A 19,602-nucleotide genomic window follows, 5' to 3' on the forward strand; every position below is an offset into this window, starting at 1 on the left:
CATTCCAGGCATTTTTTTCTCAAGGCTGGAGTTGTATGGGGGTGTGGGGGGTGGGGGGGCTTTCATGGAGACAGAAGCGACAGTGTGAGCAGCACCACCTAGTGCTGGGGCTGAACACACCAAGGATTCACTAAAAATGAGTTTTCATGTAGGATAGATTAAAATAGGGATGTCAGATGTCACTTTTCTTTCAAAAATAATACATAATATTTCCTTTTTTCTATACACTACCGTTCAAAAGTTTGGGGTCACTTAGAAATGTCCTTATTTTTGAAAGAAAAACACTTTTTTCACCCAATGAATATAACATTAAATGAATCAGAAATACACTCTATACATTGTTAATGTGGTAAACGACTATTCTAGCTGCAAACGTCTGGATTTTAATGGAATATGTACATAGGTGTATAGAGGCCTGTGTTCTAATGGTACATTGTGCTTGCTAATGGTGCTAGAAGGCTATTGGATGATGAGAAAACCCAGGTGCAATTATGTTAGCACAGCTGAAAACAGTTTTTCTGGTTCTTTGATGAAAGGGCAAAATTATTATTTTGAATAAAAATCATTATTTCTAATCTTGTCAATGTCTCGGCTATATTTTCTAGTCAATTTGCAACTCTTTTGATGAATAAAGGTGTGACTTTTAATGGAAAACACAAAAAAATGATGTGTGTGTATATACCTGAGGGTGAGACCAAAGGAAAGTTGTCTTGCTCCAGCTGAACAATAAAGTTCTATTCTATTAATGGAGAGCTGAATTAGCACTTTGGCAACGTCCGGCCTCCTTTTTCCCACGCAGTCTGTGGAGACGTGCAATCTCCTGTTTATACCTGGAGGTAAACGGTTAACGTTCAGTCAAACGCTCCATTGAAAGTCAAACATCACATGACTTGCACACTGCTGTGTGACCTCCTGACCTGGTCAGGTGGTTGTCAATGTAGTCCTGCAGCTCCGACACCTGCGCCTCCGCCACTGCTGCTCTGGTGAGGAGAAGCGATCGCTCCTTCTCGGCGTTCACCTGTTACAAGATCGTAAGAGTGTTAAGTTCTTGCAATTTTGTTAAAAGAAAAAATCATCGCAGACTCTAAAAGAATTACAGTGGAGGAGATTTACTAGTGTTGAGGCTGTGGTTTCCTTCAGCTGCTTCCTTAAGTTCGACCACGATTCCTCGCTCGTCTGCTCCAGTTTTGCTGCCGGTCTGTCAGCGTGACACATTTTTAATTCATCTCACATTTTATAGCTCAACATTTATGTCATTTGATTAAATATTTAGAAGAAAACAAATACACGCACTCTTGACAGTTGATAGTTTGATCAGACAACTTTACGCCGGCCATCTGGAATAAAATTAGAGTCAAAATAAGCACATACACATACACAGAAGTGGAAATAAAAAGTTATTCTCATAAGTAACACTTATGTTTACAACTGCAATTAGTCAATTATTAATGGACAAGTACATTATTTGCTAAATTAATACAAAATTAACAATTTTCATAATCAAATAATTGTATGAATGATCTTTTTTTTATATTTCCGGATTCATTTTGCATCATATTTTGTTTATTATGATTATTCTTAATCATATGTCATTGCGGAGAAAAACTTTATTTAGAAATTCTGTAAAATGACGTCATAAATTGCGCAATATAAATGCAATATCATGTTGGAATATTGTGATATAATTTTAAGCTACTGTCGCGGACCCCACACGGTTGGACTTTTCTTCACTTGAGCGCCCCCTACTGACAAGACTTGAAGCTCATGGAGTTGATCTTTTAAGGCTTTACTGTTTCTTTATAGAGCAAACTACGAATCATTTAATCGCGGATAAATCAAATCAATGAAAGTAATCGTTAGTTACTCCACTGTAAGTACTAAAAAATGATCACTGTCACTAGTCAGCACAATGACAGTCTGTTTATATTCAATATAAGCACATAATCTCATCCATCAGTTGCTGTTAGAGGATCCACGATTCTCCTCTGCCACAGTCGTCTTTTATCTTTCCGCCGCACTTTTTTTCTTTTTTTTTTGTTACCACAGTTCACCGCTCACAGAACAAATCATGGAGGAAGTACAGACACAAAGAACAACCTCTACAGACCAAATGAAAGCATTCAGCCGACAGAACAAAAGCACATTGATCCATCCACACATCAGAACAGTTTCTGTCTCTCTCTCTCTCTCTCTCTCTCTCTCTCTGTATACCTGCTCCCGGGCGGCCTGCAGCTCAACCTCCAGCCTCGCCTTGTCCTCACGGAGTTGATGAAGCTCCCTCTCAGTTTCGTCTCTCAGCTCAATGAGCTCCGGGTTGAAAGAGGCCTCTGGGGGTCCAGGGTCAAGGCTGATGTCTGGTCTGGACAAGATCTGCTCCCTCTGAAGCCTGATCTCAGTATTTATGGAAACAGTATGAGCTTTTTATATAGAGATACAAACGAGATACAATATTTCCACTGTTATCTTTTACCTCATAATGGTTTTTATGATAATTCTGCTCTTATAAGGTTTGAAACGCAAAACCTCCACCAATGCCACAGTATCATATACTCTCCTATCTCACAAGGTTATGAACTGTTTTTTACAAAATCATCATTATCACCAAAATCTAGTAACTTCTTCATGAAATCACAACGCAGAAAATCGCACAAAAACAATCCAAATTTCAATCATATTTCCATGTGTATTTAGTAACCCTACACTCTTAGAAATAAGGGTTCCAAAAGGGTCCTTCTACAAGGGCTGAGGTTCTACCTGGAACCATTTGCTTCTGAAAAACCCTTTCCCGAAGAAAGGGTTTTTCAAGGGTTCTTGGTAACACTAATGGTTCCAGTAAGAACCATTTTGATCCAGAGAAACCTATAAAACCCCTTTCCTGAATAAAGGGATTTAAAAGGGTTCTTGGTGGAACCCTCCAAAAGGGCTCCGGGTGGAACCTTTATAAAAATTTCTACCTGGAGCCAAAAATGGTTCTCCTATGAGGACAAGTTAAAGAACCTTATATGGTTCTACTTAGCACTTTTATTTCTAAGAGTGTAACCATACTACTATAGGCACATTTTACTGAAGCACTGACATTTACTATCTATATTTATTAACTATCACCTGTATGCGATAAGGACGGCCTGATGGGTGCTGGTGATCTTCTGCAGCCTCTTTTTATAGGAGCGAGCAGCCGAGGCGAGCTGTTCCTCTCTGACCCTGTAAGAGGAGCGCACGTCCTGCAGCATGTTTTCCACAGAATCCCTCATCTTAGCTCCGCCTGGAGTTTGGCCATCTTCTAGTCCATCAATGTACAGCTGGATAATGAAGAAGAAAAATGCACAAATGGGTGAGCTCATCACGTTCTGAACATTTCAGGTGTGTTGTGTCCACACACTGCTGCTGCTCACAGCTAAGTCCTGGACGTAGCACACCAGTCGTGCACGATACTCCTCGTTTAGCTCTTTGACTTGAAGCTGCAGCTTTGAGTTCTCGTCTTCTGCCTCCTTCACTTGGCTCTGAGAGAACATCAGGGCCTATAGGCGGAAATGTACACTGACATGAAAATAAAAGAGTTGTCCTTGTTCATGTGTCTTGTTTTCTGCGTAAGTACACTCTTAGAAATAAGGGTTCCAAACGGGTCCCTCTACAAGGGCTGAGGTTCTACCTTGAACCATTTGCTTCTGAAAAAGCCTTTCCCGAAGAAAGGGTTATTCAAGGGTTCTTGGTAACACTAATGGTTCCAGTAAGAGCCATTTTGCTGCAGAGAACCCTTTAAAACCCCCTTCCTTAATAAAGGATTTTAAAAGGGTTCTTAATGTTACCCTCCAAAAGGGTTTCAAGTGGAGCCTTTATAAAAAAGGGAGCCAAAAAGTGTTCTCCTATATGGACAAGCTGAAGAACCTTATATGGTTCTACTTAGCACTTTTATTTCTAAGAGTGTACACAGAGTAATGGGGAAATCTGAATGAAATTATTTGTAAGTGCACACATATTTAGCCAGTGAGGCTGATTCTGAAGAACTTGATGATTCACACTCACTGATCTCTGCTCGGAGAGTTTCTGTCGGCTCTGACGGATCACAGCCCTGCTCTCCTCGTGCTCTTTCCCCACCGCCGCCCTGATGACCAAACACAAGCTCAACCACAAGAGAGCAAGTGACCAACAAATCCACATCACAGGAGGAAAGCGGAGAGAGAGACCACATCACACGCAGTAAACAAAACCATAGCTCATCAGAGAGCAGAAATCAAAAGAAGGAACCACAGAGCAGATGCATGTGGGATGAACACTGTGGGGGACAAACACACAGCTCTTCCTAACATGGGTTTGGCTGTTTGATGACTGGAAATGGAAGGATAATGACGTTTGATGACAAACATTCGCCGGCCCTCACACTTTCTCCTCCAGTTTCTGCTGCTGCTCCCGGTGAACGTGGCTCATTTTCTCCAGCATTTCTTTGATCTCGTCTTGGTTTCCGAGAAGCTACGTGATAAAAGACGAACGACGAAGTTACAGCGATGAGAAACAGTATACTTTACAAACGTGAAAAATGCTGTATTTCTAGATATATCTAAAAAAACAACACGATTGGCTGAAGTGCTGAATAGTAACATTAAAATCAAACAGGACATAAAACACATAATAATCTCATATTAAAAGTATAAAAGCCGTAGAAGAAATCTATTAAACTATACTAAAAGCCAAGAAAACAACAAATAATATAAAAGTAAATGTGGAAACTTTGTTGTTGTCGTCTTTTTCAAAATAAAAGACACTCAAATTAACATTTATCTCATTTTGAGCATGTTTTTGTTTAATGCTTTATATTCCTTTTTATTTTCAAATCATTTTACAATGATATATGTATATATGTTTTATCTAACTTTTACTATGTGATACAGAAATACTCACAGTTTTTTGCTCCTTGTCCAAAGCTGCCAATTCCTCAGGCTGTTCAATAAATCATATACAAGCAGTGATAACAATAATTAAAAGTTAGTTTTGAAGTAAATAATAATGCAATGAAAGCATCACAACAACAACAATTAGGGAACACATATTCACCATTAACTAGGTGCTTACTAACATGCATATAAGTAGCATACTAGCCCTTTATTAGTAAATATTAAGTATGTATTAACACCTTATGTAGGAAAAATCTTAATTCATGTTGTAATAGAGGTAGAATAAGGTGTTAATACGTGTTAAATGATTACTAATAAAGGGCTAGTATGCTACTTATATATGTTATTAAGCACCTCGTGTTACCCAAAAATGTACTGCCCTACCTTGACTCTGTTACAGGACATTCGACTAATCAGTGCTCGGACCCTCTCCAGCTCGTCGTGAAGGCCCTCTGTCGTGGCGTTGACACTCTGCTGCTGTTCCTTCAGCTGCCTGCGGAGGGCGTCCTGGGCCCGGGCCAGTGCCAGCAGCTCAGCACCCAGTTCTTCACTCTGGGTCAGCTCTTTATCGTGGGCCTCAGCCAGAGCCTGGTAGCTCTTCCTCAGAGTGACGTACTCCTCTGTCAGGTCCCGACCGCTCTTCTCTCCCACTTTCAGGCGAGCGACAGCCGAACGGAGCTCCTGAGACAACTTGTCTCGCTCCATTTCGAGCTCTGTTATCACGCTGTCTTGGTTCAATACCTAAAAGGAGGAAAGACAGTCAGGTGTATACAACAGGGAAAAGCAAGTGAAACAAATATATAAGTACACACACAGACATATACATAATATTATATAGAAAAAAAACAGAGCAATTCAGCAAAATTCTAGTCCCGAGTTACAATCACTTTTCTTTTAATTATACAGTCTTATAATAAGACAGAGGCTTGTGTTTTCTGACTCTTGTTCCTGAATTTATGTAACATCTAACATTTTGAAAATATAGATATATACTGTTTTTCACTAATATTTTCTGGCAACCCCAAAAAATTCACCACAACCTACCTATGCACGTCCTGCTGATCTGCTGAGAGTAAAACATTTCTGTTTGACATCTTACTGATATACTGGTCAAATAATGTATTCACCTTGACATAATTACCTTGTTCTTCAGCTCAAAAGTCTCTTCTTCAAAGTTCTCTCTCATCCTGTTGCTTTGAATCTTCTCGTCCACAAGCTCCTTAGAGATCTGGAGGTTTCAGACAGAAAACAATAAATACCCTCTGGTACTTTACTGGAATTTAACAGTTTATGTACTAATCAAACCTTGAGTTTCTCCTCTTGGCTCTGGACCAGCCTGCAGGACAGATCTGTGTTAGAGTTGGCCAGGTGGCCCAGTCTGCCCTCCAGGTAGCCCACTTTGGCAAAGAGGCGTTCATTTCTGTCACACAGTTGATGCTGAAAGGAAATACATCAGCATTTTTTCAAACAATCATTTCATATGAGGACATGTATTCACCCCCCCCCAAAAAAAAGAGTAAAAGGCATCAGAGTGAATTATGGTTTGTAAACTAAAGTGAGAAGAACAACTGCACTCTGAGACTCTTGTATATTTTACTCACATTTCCTTCAGTGAGAGCTTGAAGTCGTGTCTGAAGTTCACGTGAAGTCGTCTCGTGACTCTGAGAGTCCATCTTTATTTAGTGTGTTCAGTGGCAGAGGATCTCATTGTGACGCTCACTGTATCCACCAACAACATGTTGCTATGGTTTAAAAAAAACACAAAACAAACAAAAACCTAATCAGACCACAAATCTCAAACTCAATGAATTGCATGCAGCTTGTCACTTAATATCAAGTTATTTCTGTATGTTTTTAATTAATAGATTCATTTTGCATACATTTATATTGTGAACTATTCATCGCTCCATATCAAAACACTTTTATTTTGAAATTATGTGAAATATCATCATAAATATTGCTATTTTGATATATTTGTCTCAAGATATTCTGTTATACATAATACATTAATGACGCTTCTGTTCTAATGGGGAAAAAAAGCTTTGATTTATGTAATTAATCACACTTGTGTATCTACTATTTCATGTCAAAATGGCTGTTATGGGGAAAAAAAAGAAGGTCTATAGCGCCCTCTTGTGGGAATCTGATCTCAAAATGACTTGGAGGGTCTTGCCAGTATCTACACATCTATAAGAATAGCACCAAATATAGTCTTCTAAAACTTTAGTGCACTGTAATACAATGTAAATGATTTTAAAATATGATGTGCTATAAAAAAAATAATTAAAAAAAAATAGCTGCAAAAATACTTTGAGAATGACTCTAATATTACAAATAATTCAAAAATGTCTCTAAAAACCTGAAAGCACCGACAAAGTGCTAGTGATATTTCTTATTTTAATCACAGATCCACAATCAGAGCTGCTCCAAAGCCACTATAATCCACTTTAACAACTTTGTTCAGCGTGGATATGGTGCATCATCGCCCCCCTGTGTTGTGATTCAGCATGAGCTCAGCCATTCAGGAAAAAAAAAACATTCAGAAGTGACAAACCACAGAGCAGAGAGAAAACTATTTATTCTATTTTTTTTTTTCCATGAATGATTGATATCATCATGACCCTTAAAGATTGTGTCCAGGTGCTAAGATGCTGCTCTGTTACCTGGGTTATTGGACGCAAGAAAAGACGTGCCATCCTGGAGCATCCTGGGTTCTTTGGCCTTAGCAGAACTGTAACAAAAAAAGCAAATTACCACAGTATTACCATACACTTTATGACGTAAGAGAGATTAAATTCCATTTTACTGTGTGTTTTGTTCACAAAAATCCAATCCAAACATGTATAACAATATGAGTGCCAGGGTTTTGTTGCCAATGGATTGCAACATTGATGTATGTGGCAATACCTGGCAACAATGTTACCTGGCAACAATGGATGCCAGGTATTTGAAACCATAACTGTAGTCGATGGACACAAATATAGATTTCAACCATCGCTAAATAGTTCTGCCACTGGAAGTCATTGTTTAGAATGTCGTAGCATTAACAAGTCTTACTTCCTGCTGGACGACAGGCAAAGATGATAGGAAGATAAATGCATTAATGTAGGTTTGGAAAGTCCCATCATCGTTTTTTTTTGTGGTGAGGAGACCTAGAAAGGTGAATATGTTATTTGGAGCATAATTATGACATTATGATGGACACGCTTTAATATGAGGAGCAGAAAAAATACCCTCCAGATTAAATTTTATGGACTTTACATATCACATTATCCTATATATGGTATTGGAATCTATACGTCTGATATCTAACCATGATGCAGAGATGAACTGCAGTGATTTTGTTGCCCTGGCATCCAGCCGGCAGCTTTTTTACACACATCCTGAACGTGTTTTCCTTCCATCTCACTTTACTGCAGAGAAAAAAACAAATGGCTTGTTTACAAGAAGGAATTCAACAATGCAGACCAAACCTCAGAATACACAGAATATGTCTTATTTACAATGTTTAATTTACGCACTAAAGTACACTTAAAGGCGCCATATGTAACAATGTGGCCAAAAACGGTTACTACATTCAAATTCAAAACAGCAAGGTCTTTTGGGTTTTGCTTTCTGACGTAACTGGCAACCCGTGGTTACTCGGCAGCTGAGACTCTACTGACTGCAATGATTGGTAGACAGCGGTAGGTGGCGCCACATGTCAAAACATGATTTCAAAACATAAACATGATTTGCAGTCTGCAAAATACGTTTTTTAATGCAAATATTTTGTCTGTACTGTTGTTGTTGGTGAGTTCAGTTTGTTATATGAACATTATTCCTGAGTCTCTGTGACATATTAGGAGGATTTTATGGCCAGTTTCTTTAGATTTATTACATAATGCAGCTTTAACTATGCGTGAAAACTATTGTGTTCATTTAACCATATCTGTTGTGGTGTAGTATTATTTCAAAATCCTACGACAAACCCCATGCACAACAGCACTCATACAAGTGTAAGCACTAAAACTGAAAACAAGAGCGATGCCATTCTGTATTTCCTCTCTTCTTTTTTTTTTCTCTTGCCTTGCTGACGTAAATCAAACCCCTCTGCCCCCGCTTCTTTCGCTCCGTTTCCAAATTTAAGATTCCACAGCCATCTGGTCTCTATTTGCAGCCCGTCCCCCTCCTCCCCGTCCTTACTTAGGCTGATACAGATGTGGGCTGTTTATTAAAGTGAAGCAACAGGAAATACCCCAAATCTTTAGGGGCCCTGTGCTTTAAGAAGGGAGGAACGTAGGCCAAGTGAAGTAAAACAAAAAAAAAGAAAAGAAAAGAAAGAAAAGCCAGACAAACGCAAACATCGGCCAAAAACTCGCTCTATATGGTCAGGAAAAAATGTCAACCTTGACAGTGGAAAAAAAAATGCAGAGAAAAAAAAAAAGAAGCCCTGTTGCACACACAAAGCGGCAAGATCTAGAGAGCCAGAAAAGGAAAGACAAGAGAAGGAACAGGTCTACATTTGGCCTCTCTTCCCATCCTCTTTTCCTCTCAGGAAACACATCCTGTTGCTGGCCGACTGTGGCGGCCAATATGTTTGTTGCACACACACACACACACACACATGAGAGAGAATGAGGGAGAGAGAGAAGTTTAGCGAACGCCCCCTGGGCTCCAGACAAAAGAATACACAACAGTGACGTCTGACAGGAGTCTTTTGGACATTCTCTCCCACAAACACACACCGACACACACACACATATTTGTGGAGGAGGGGGCTGTCCAGTTTAAAGCTTGCTGCTGCTGCATGTGAGAACTGATGTCTTGGACTATGACGAACAGCAACTCCCCCACATTTCAACTCTGACCTCGAGGATTGCAGGGGAACAGTGAGCGAGAGAGAGAAGCAGAGGGAGGCGGGCAGGAGGACGTCTTGTTCCAGACGAGAGACACCGTCTTCAGAAGCCGAGGCAAAGCAACTGACGGGTCAACTTTTCCTGGAGAATCTCTCGCTTTCTTTGCATTAATTGGAAAAAGGACACAAGGAAAAACCCACTGCCTACACAGAGAGTCCAGGTGCACATGCAGAAGTCAATTAAGTAAAGAAAAAGTAAGGAAAAAGAAGATCGAAAGGGAAAAACTGTGAGATCTCAGGGTCAAGCTGCAGCCAGACAGAGCCAGTGGAATGGACCAAGGTGCCAGTTGGATTAATCCTGGTGTTCCTGCAGTGCTGTCAGAGGAGGAGGGCTGAGGACCTTGCTGCCACGACTGCAAACCCCTGAATGACGATGAATGGAGATGTCCTTTAGCTAAACCTCAAGAAAACACTCAAGTGCACAACACTGTGTGGAGTTGGGGAGGACGACACAGGCCAACAGCTGGAGGAGGAGGTGGAGGAGAGGAGCCAGGGGGCCCAGAGCACCGCCGGTGCCGCTGACCCCGAGGAGAGACACGGGAGCGGGCAGGACATCGAGGAGGGACAGGGTCCAGAGGAGGGCCCCGAGGGAGAGGGCGAGGTGGCGGGCGGCGTGAGTCGCATGGCCGTGCAGAGGTTGGTGGTGGCGGCAGTGGTAGTGGCCCTGCTGTCCCTGGTCCTGAACAATGTGGCGGCCTTCACCCCCAGCTGGGTCCTGCAAGCGCTGGAGGACGGACGCAAGCGGAGCGTGGGACTGTGGAGGATGTGCCCGACTGTGGTGGAACGAGGCCGCGATGACCTCCAGGCTGGGAAGAGGGGGCAAGGGACACAGAGGCAGTGTGAAGGTCTGGGATGGGGCTCAGAGTACGCAGGGTACCAGGAGTCCCGCAGCACTGTCAAATGTAAGTTTTAAAAGTTTGCAACTATGTCAGATTCATGTCTGCTTTTTCAACAAAGCAAACTTTTAAGCGTCTGATATGTCGAGAGCTTTCAGTGGACTTTGCGGACGCTAAAAGGCTCCACTGACTGTTGTTAGCACTCAAATGACAAACAAACCACATTTTCTGCTGCTAAAACTTAAATCCGCAGCATAATTGATAGACTCAACATCAAACAAGCTCACCCACCACAGTGTCATTCATACAGTATTTATAGTCTCTAAAATAACAAAGCTTTTGGCAGCAAACGAGTGCCATGGGGCTTCATTCAGGGGGGTTTCCAACCCCTCTCAGATGGGGCCCCAGGTATGTTGCATCGCCCCCTGTTGGTAAGTGCAGGATACAGCAGCTCAGTGCAGCAGTTTGGGGTATTTCTGTGTCCACTGTGTAGTGTTGTGTCAATGTTGTTGTTCTACATACACTACCGTTCAAAAGTTTGGGGTCACCTATACAATGTGTTTGTGTTTTCCATTAAAACTCACACTTTAATTCATCAAACAATCTGTTTTCAGCCGTGCTAACATAATTGCACAAGGGTTTTCTAATCATCCAATAGCCTTCCAACACGATTAGCAAACACAATGTACCATTAGAACACTAGAGAGATGGTTGCTGGAAATGGGCCTCTATACACCTATGTACATATTCCATTAAAAACCAGACGTTTGCAGCTAGAATAGTCGTTTAGCACAATAACAATGTGTATTTCTGATTAATTTTATGTTATACTCTTTGAAAAATGTGCTTTTCCTTCAAAAATAAGGACATTTCTAAGTGACGCGAAACTTTAGTACAGTGGTGAAAAGGTTAAATATGGGAAAACCTAAACATTGAAGTCACTGGTTTAACAACAAGACCACATCGACTTGTTATGTGACACCAAAGACGAAATCTACCTACTTTACTTTAAGTTTAAAGGTTAACGTTTTCTCAATGTGATAGTATTAACATTATTCCATTGGCAGCTGACAAGGGAGTGACAGTCTGTGCCACTGGGTTTAGTGTGGAAGAACTCTATGTTCTCCATTGAGAAATTCCCATTCAAGAATAAGTCGAGGAAACACTGGACGGACAGCAACTCACCAGCCTCACTATGGCACAATGGGCAGCACTGATATGCTGCACCATTCATGATAAAAAAAAAAAAAAAAAAGCACTCATGTCAATGTCACCCTCTTTAATTCATGCTTGTGAAAAACCACGACACTCACATGAAACTCTTCTGCTGGTCACTCAAGTGCAGTTTGACATGATGCGAGCCTGCAACCTGATGGCGACCGTGGCCCTGACCGCCGGTCAGCTGATCTTCCTGCTCGGCCTGATGGAGCTGCCGTTCATCACGCAGGAGTCACAGTGGTGGGAGGAAGCCATCGCTGCACTCTTCCAGTTAGCCAGTGAGTATATACGAGCGCTGCCAACATCTAACCATGTCATTCTAGATAGAGACGCGTGTAGAAAAGTGTTCAGAAACCAAAAAAGTCATGCAAAACTATTGACCCCAGACAATGAAATTAAGGCAAAAACCTTTCATTAACTTCAATAGTTTTCTTGGCGAAGAAAGAAAGCAAACAAACTGAGGGGGGATCAAAAGAATCAAAGAATATTATCTTTGTGCGACATGACTTTTATGCTGTCATGGCAACAAAAACCTCTCATTCACATCCATCCCACTGTGCCATTTCAAAGATTTTGGCGAGCATGGCCTGTCCCAGTGCCCCTGCTGAGGAAGTGTGTTGTGCTGCATGCGGCGGTCGCTCCGTCACCTCGGTATCTTTTGTGGCAGAGTAGAATGAAGTGGGGTCCTGTTCTGGGTCTAAATTTAGTCCCAGTCCAGAATCCATGGGCCCCGGAGCAGCAGCAGCAACAGCAGCAACAGCAACAGCAGCAGCAGCAGCGGGCCAGGGAGCGACTGTCAGGCGCCAGGATATCCCTGCTCAGGACGAGGAAATGTCTGTGACTACCTGTTATGCAAACCCCTGAGCTGAAGAAGGAAAAAGAAGGGAGGGGAGGGAGGGAGAGACGGGAAAGACAGTTTCGACAGGGACTATGTGTTTGTGTCTGCAGTGGCAGGAGGCATTATACTCATGTTCATGTTTACAGTTTGTTTTAGTAGACAAATTCACTGGATCAGCTCTAATGAGAGAGTAGCAGCAAATAAAGAATATTTATTTAGTATTACCACATATTAGCAGCAAGGATGAGGGGTTTTATTCTTTACATTAGGCCTCAGGTATGTCCTGGGGAACAAATCAGGAAATAATTGTAGCATTCTTTGAGACTTTTTTTTTTAAATCAAATATAGACATGAATGAGTAAACAGTCTATACTAAACTTGTTTCTAGGTCTGTTTCTAGAACTTTAAACCACATTTTAATTAATTTTTGAAAACCAGCCTTAAAGGAACTGTGGTGGTTTAAGATTTTATTTTAAAGTGATATTTCACATTTGTTGGAGTGCGGTTCTATGCGTTAGCGACAAACACGGCGCTTTTCCACGATACAGTTCCAGCACCACTCAGCTCGTCTCAACTCTACTCGTTTTTAGTAATAGTACCTGGTACCAGGTGCTTTTTTTAAGTACCTGAGCGCGATGTCCGACATAAGAATCAAACCCAACAACTGAAAAAGATGTAAAAATCATGAAAAAAACATACGTTAATCTCCAACATTTAGCAAGGAAATGTCTAAAATCTCGAGATTTAACAGAGGGGTCTGCTGTATTTAGCGACAGCGCTGCTGAAAGCCAGCGAATGTGAGCCGAATCACGACGTGTTTCAACGTGTTTTAGTTCAGTGACAAAGGTCCGGGTCAAGCAGGAAGTACTGAACTAATCTTTTTAATTTAATTAAGTGATTCTAATGATTCAGTTACACCGAAAACAACTGCTTTTGTCACTAGTGTGTGTCGTGTTTAAAACAACGTTTTGTGCAGTCGTGCTAGGACGACCCCGGTTCTATGGTAATGGAAAACGACGGACCTGATACCAAATGGCGTAGATTTGAGTCAAGTCGTGCTTGAACTGTATAGTGGAAAAGCGCCAATCGTCAGACTTGACCTGTGAGACACAGACGCACCCTCACTGAGAACATGGCTGCCAGTGGAGACACAAGGAAATACTGCAACTTAACTAAAGGCTCAAATAAAATGTATGCCTGCTCAATTTAATGATATCTTAAGAAGATGGATGCCACATAACTGAATCATCCTAAACCTGAACTATGCATTTAATGTGCACCACACACACTGGAATGCTAATTGTTATCACAAGCTAATTAGTTAATTCTAAAAAAGCTAACACAAAATGCAGCAAGGACACTGTGGATATCTGGTTACATTTATAAAAAAAAAAAAAAAAAAAAAAAGAGTTCAGACATTTCAAATGCCAGATGTTTCCTGGACTTTAACTTTGAATATTTTCAGATTTGGCAGCTGTTTTGTCGGATAAAACAAACAATATAAAAATATAATCTAGGCTTGAGGGGAAAACGGTTTTCTTTCATTATTCAAACTGCAATTGTTCAGACTGATCTATATCAAAAAATATCTAAGTAGCAGGACACTACTACAGGACACGTCTACCTCAACCTTTTTAATATTCAAATTATTTACAGCAGAAGCCTCATTAATGGCCCATGCACGTCCAGTAATCCACTCTTTTATACCTTCCCCCGCCTACTCGGTGAATGAGCTGGTTCTGCATGAATGGAGATATTTTTACCCATCAACCTCTTTCTCAGGAATGTTTTCATTTTCAGACGTGCCAAAGCGTTCGCCTATCGCGAGCAGATTGTGGAATAACAATATCCAGCTCCATTCAGTAAGAGTTCAGGGGCAGTTTCCTAGGCCGAAATTAAATATAAACAGTGACCGCTTCAAATGTGGATTTCTATTGATTTCATTAGATTATTATTTTTTCCTCAAGATATCAAATAATGTAGTGTCTCAAGGTGAATTCTGATCGCTTATGCTCAAATACAATCAATACCATATAATTCACCCATTACCTAAGATTTTGGGCTAAAGACAATTCATTCAAATTGTGTGCCCTTTAAGAAAGAACCAGGAAATCCATTACTTGAAGGGGAAACAAATGAGCTTCATGGATTTCCAAGACCTGCCCTTTACAGTAGATAAGACCTGGCCTGGATTTCTTTGTATGTGCCACAGATCATGTCAACTGTCCTGCAAACACTGTATATTAACCTTGAAGGGTTAGGGTGTGGGGACGAGGGAAGGAAGGAAGGATGGAAAGAGGAAGCAAGGGAAGGAAGTTTGAGAGATAAGTCTGCGCCAGAAAAGAGGTTCACACAGCCCACCCTGGTTGGTTGGAACCACGAAACAGGAGATTATTCATTTTCTTGGATAAGGAGCCAGACAGGTTAAACACGAAGAGAGCGAGCAAACGGTCGCGTTCTTATGCGTCGGCGGTGTCGTAGACACGCAAAGATACACAGATACAATTGTTCACATCCTCACGAAGAACAATGACAGCCATCTTGATGTAGAGGTAGAGAAAGAAATATAAATGAACCCGCGCCACCCGGAGCCACCGACTGCTTCAGGAAACTGACTGATTCATATCCTCAAACAACGACATCCCTGTTCCAGAGCTTATTTTGGGTCGCTGTATTTATACCGCCGTGAATGAGCTCAGATATGAATTTCTGTGGAACTATCAAACCACTCCTGACTACACTCCTACTCCGGAACGCGGTACATCAAGTGACGCGAGCTTTCATGTACGTAGAGAAGAGGAAAAGGTGTGCACTATGGAGACGCTAATCAAGTTGATAAAACAAAATGACGGATCAAAGAAACAGCATGGAATGGAAACGCATGCGGCTTTTCAAGTTCACGTGCAAACACGAGGAGTTCCTCGTTGCGTGAGTGAAAAAAACGACCCGAGAATCAAAGAAATCGGGAGATAAAAGTTCACCGAGTGCTTTTCTGAGCTTGGATATTTTTATTTGAGAGCCACTTAGAACTTTGATCTCGAGATCTTAGAAGGTCTTCCTAAGAGGAAACAGATTTCCCGAATTCAAAGACCCCACACGGAGCTACTGTTGGATTATAAAATGGATGTGTTATTATTTCACAAAGCCACCCAAGTTGTACACCAGATATATCGGCCCTGCAGTCAGCGAGTGTATATACTGTACTTTTTAATCACTCTGAAGATCAGAGATGGTGGACGACAAGTACAAATATGCAGCTAATCTTGGAGAAAAAAAATCTTTAATCTCGGCTTTTGTCCCAGACAAAAGAAGTCGATTAGTTGATTAGGAAATCGAAGAAAATATAACATGGAAGAAAAAGAAAATGGTCATTTTTTTGGACCAATAACTTTTCAAGTAGAACCATATAAGGTTCTTCGGCTTGTCCTCATAGGAGAAACCCTTTTGGCTCCAGGTAGAACCTTTTTATAAAGGTTCCACCGAGAACCCTTTTAAAACCCTTTATTCAGGAAAGGGGTTTTAAAGGGTTCTCTAGATCAAAATGGTTCTTACTGGAACCATTAGTGTTACCAAGAAGCCTTACCCTTAAAAAAGCATTTTTTAATTTTATTTACTTATGATAACAATAACGACAATCAATATATATATATATATTTCTTTTTTTTTAATTAGCCCCTACAGTATTTCAGATACAGGCCTCTACCAAACGGTTGAGACGTCTGTTCATAATAAACCTGGTTTGCATAATTCATGAAGTACAACATTCAGAACAAGTCACATTAAGTGTTAGTGAGTTCATCTTGATGCATTTTTCAATGACATATAGTGACTTAAAGTGTGGTCGACCAAATGGTTGAGTAGTACCTTAAAGCGTAAAAAAAAAAACTTTCTTCAGGAAAGGGTTTTTCAGAAGCAAATGGCTCCAGGAAGAACCTCAGCCCTTGTAGAAGAACCCTTGCAAGCGTTAATCTATGTTGGCAATTCTTTAATTCTTCAACAAACATGATCATTCCTTCCTAAAGATGAGACTAAAACGAAAAATAGAAAGCAAACCAGACAAATAAGTGCAAAAAGTCTAACTTGATCACACTTAAACAACACAGACAAGCTTGTTGCAGTTCACTTTCACTGATTTGTGCCTCTTCTTTTGCAGGTTTCGTGCTTGTGATTGGCCTCGTGACCTTCTACAGGATCGGGCCCTACACGCACCTTTCCTACTCCTGCTACGTGGACATAGCTGCTTGCCTGCTGGCCACAATGGCCGCGGCCATGCTCATCTGGAATATTTTACACCGCCGCGACGACTGCCACGCACCTCGAGTCATAATCATCAGCCGCTCGCTGGCGTCGCCTTTCCACCCACGGCTGGACAATGACTATGTGGAGTCGCCGTGTTGAGGACGATACACTGTGCACTCTCATGTGACGCTCAAGAGAAGAGGACACTCCTGTGGACCGACATATGCCTGCAATTCTATATTTCACAATTCTTCCCACCATAAACCCCCCCCTCGAGATGTCAAACTTTGTTTTTGCTGCTTTGTGCCTAAAAGAAAATCCTAAATTTACAAAACAGATCATATTCTACTATATTTGGACTTGGACTCTTTAGAAAAGATCAAGCTGGAACTTGACCTACTTTGTTATATGTGAACTTGTTAAATGGCCTCCTGCATAATTATTAATTGGAAAATATGAAAGACGTTACCAGAATACCTCATATTTGTTTTTTTCTTCCGCATATTAAAGCTTATTACAACTTTAATACATAATTATGATGTTAGTTATATATATATATATATATATATTGCAAGTAAGGAGGTAAACCAACAAGGTTAAAGCAGAAGACACCTTTTTCATTGGGCTCAGTTCAAATCAGTGGCAATATTTAATTCAAAATAATAGAGCCATCGACTCTATTACCCCCTCTATGAAAACAGAAAATTAAATGAAATGAAATTTGATTTACAAATCTTTAAGCAAACTGTTGTTAAACTGATGGCAGCAAATGTTCTGGTCATATAATGGATTTTTTTTTTTAAATGGCACATTTGAACACTTGCATGAATTTTTCATGACGCTTTCCTTATGAAACTCTGCTCGCTTGTGGTACATACTGTATACTTAAATTAATATAACACAGTTGTGTAAAACAAACAAACAAACAAAAAAAACAGTGCCATCATTAGTAGTATTATTATTGTTGTTGTTGTTGTGACCATATCACTCTTTGGGCAAAGAAACTCCAGGAGGTCTGTGGAGGTCTTCCACACTGCTAAACATAGGGGCACATTAAAAGAATAATATATCATATGAAATAAAATTCAATAAATTTATTGGTAAATATTCCAACACAGTGGTTGTTGTTGTTAATGTTTTGGTGTCGAACACCACAACGACAATTAAAGCAAAAGTCGCCTTGTGCGCTCCCTCGCAGCTGCCGCCATGCCAGCAGGTGGCGCTACTGTATGTCCTTGACACAGTTTTTTAATGTGCTAATATTTTCTGACTTGGTCTCTTACCTCACGCGTAAAGTTTAGTGCAGATCAGTCAATGTTACAGAGCACTTCCTGTTTTGTGGCTGAACGGTCAAAATTCGCCAAAATTCTGATGGTTGCCGCGACCATGCAATTTTGAATCGGAGAGACGTTTTTGTTAATTTTTCATCTTTTGTGCATCTAGTAATGTTTTTTTTTGTTTTTTTTTACATTATTACCAATAACGTGCTCAAACCAGTTCGCGCAATTACGAAACATGCAAATGGCCAAGATGGACGGCAAATTCAAAATGGCCGACTTCCTGTTAAGTTGAGGTGATGGTCCCAATAGACTTTTTTGTTCGTTTACGTTTCGTGAAATTTGGTGCAACTTAGTTTTGGATTTGTCCTACCGGGTTTCACCTTTGAGGGCAAAACAGAGCCATTTTGCACCACTTTTAAGTATTTAGCCCTTTTTCTTGCCACTTTTTTCCATTTTCACTGACGTTTAGTGCCTCAAAAATGAGATCCATTGTAGCCCTTATGATTTGTTGAGAATCCATATGTAGAGCCACTTGAAAGTTGTTAGTTCAGCGTACAACATACAGTACAAATACGAAATAATCCAAAATTCAAAGTCTAGATTGAGTATCAGTGAGACCACTGGATGATGTATTTTAAATTATAATACTGATACATATATCTACAATTATGACAGTGATGGAGGAACAAAAGGACAACTTGGAGAGTTTAATGAAGTGAACCAAGAGTAGGTTTACAGGACTCACAGGCAAATATGAAGACGACTACATAATCATACACTAATCAGGTCTTCATCCTTAATACTTCAGATTTTTTTGTTTCTGGGATGAAGCACGTTTGGGGGAAATGGGGAAGTTTTACTGTTAAGAGAAAGAGGCCCTTGATTCATGTGGACCAACAATAATCCTGGATTGAGGGGAAGCAACACAGTCTTGATTTTCACACAGAGAAAATGTGGTTTGGATAAAATATTTTGCCCTGCGACCTTTTTTTAAATACAGAATTTCAAAACATGTTGCTCAGCGAATATCTCTCCAATGACCTCATTATACTCACATTATATTTGCTTGCACACACACCAGGTCGGTTTGTCTCCTCGTCTCCAGCCAGTCTCTGACTTAGGTATGGGAACCTTTGTCTGCGCCACAAGGGACAAGTCCCAGATGATCCAGGTCACCGCTGCAGGAAATGCATAATAATGTGAGAATCAAGTACAATGTAGCTCTTTAAAAGGTAAAAATAGTCATCACTGAAGCAACATTAGTAAAGCTGTCATCAGGCCTATTAAAGTCTTTGGAATATCCGGACATTGGGGTGTGCTGTTTTCCCATTTGCGTAGTGTTGATACATGACAAGACCAACAACAGAATTTAGACCGAGTGCCCCGGATCACGTATTCTGCCAAG

The 19,602-nt window shown here is 40.6% G+C and overlaps 2 protein-coding genes across 2 annotated transcripts; one reads left to right on the top strand and one right to left on the bottom strand.

Annotated features, from left to right (window-relative positions):
* Positions 1-742: 742 nt before the first annotated feature.
* On the bottom strand, positions 743-6,562 carry ccdc78 (coiled-coil domain containing 78; the record flags this gene model as incomplete). The annotated part of the gene is made up of 14 exons (XM_083903728.1): positions 743-830; positions 918-1,018; positions 1,114-1,198; positions 1,294-1,337; positions 2,212-2,386; positions 3,106-3,299; positions 3,393-3,518; positions 4,024-4,102; positions 4,379-4,467; positions 4,897-4,935; positions 5,274-5,630; positions 6,031-6,117; positions 6,195-6,326; positions 6,491-6,562. 14 exons carry the CDS (start codon positions 6,560-6,562, stop codon positions 743-745), a joined length of 1,668 nt encoding a protein of 555 aa, XP_083759854.1.
* Positions 6,563-9,755: 3,193 nt separating this feature from the next.
* tmem204 (transmembrane protein 204) lies at positions 9,756-17,959 on the top strand. The gene is made up of 3 exons (XM_083903974.1): positions 9,756-10,688; positions 11,963-12,118; positions 16,832-17,959. The coding sequence occupies exons 1-3, from the start codon at positions 10,409-10,411 to the stop codon at positions 17,074-17,076; spliced, it is 681 nt and encodes a 226-aa protein (XP_083760100.1). The 5' UTR covers positions 9,756-10,408; the 3' UTR covers positions 17,077-17,959.
* The last annotated feature ends 1,643 nt before the right edge of the window (positions 17,960-19,602 follow it).

This window comes from Microchirus variegatus, assembly GCF_963457635.1.
Source record: "Microchirus variegatus genome assembly, chromosome: 17".
Classification (NCBI taxonomy): Eukaryota; Metazoa; Chordata; class Actinopteri; order Pleuronectiformes; family Soleidae; genus Microchirus; species Microchirus variegatus.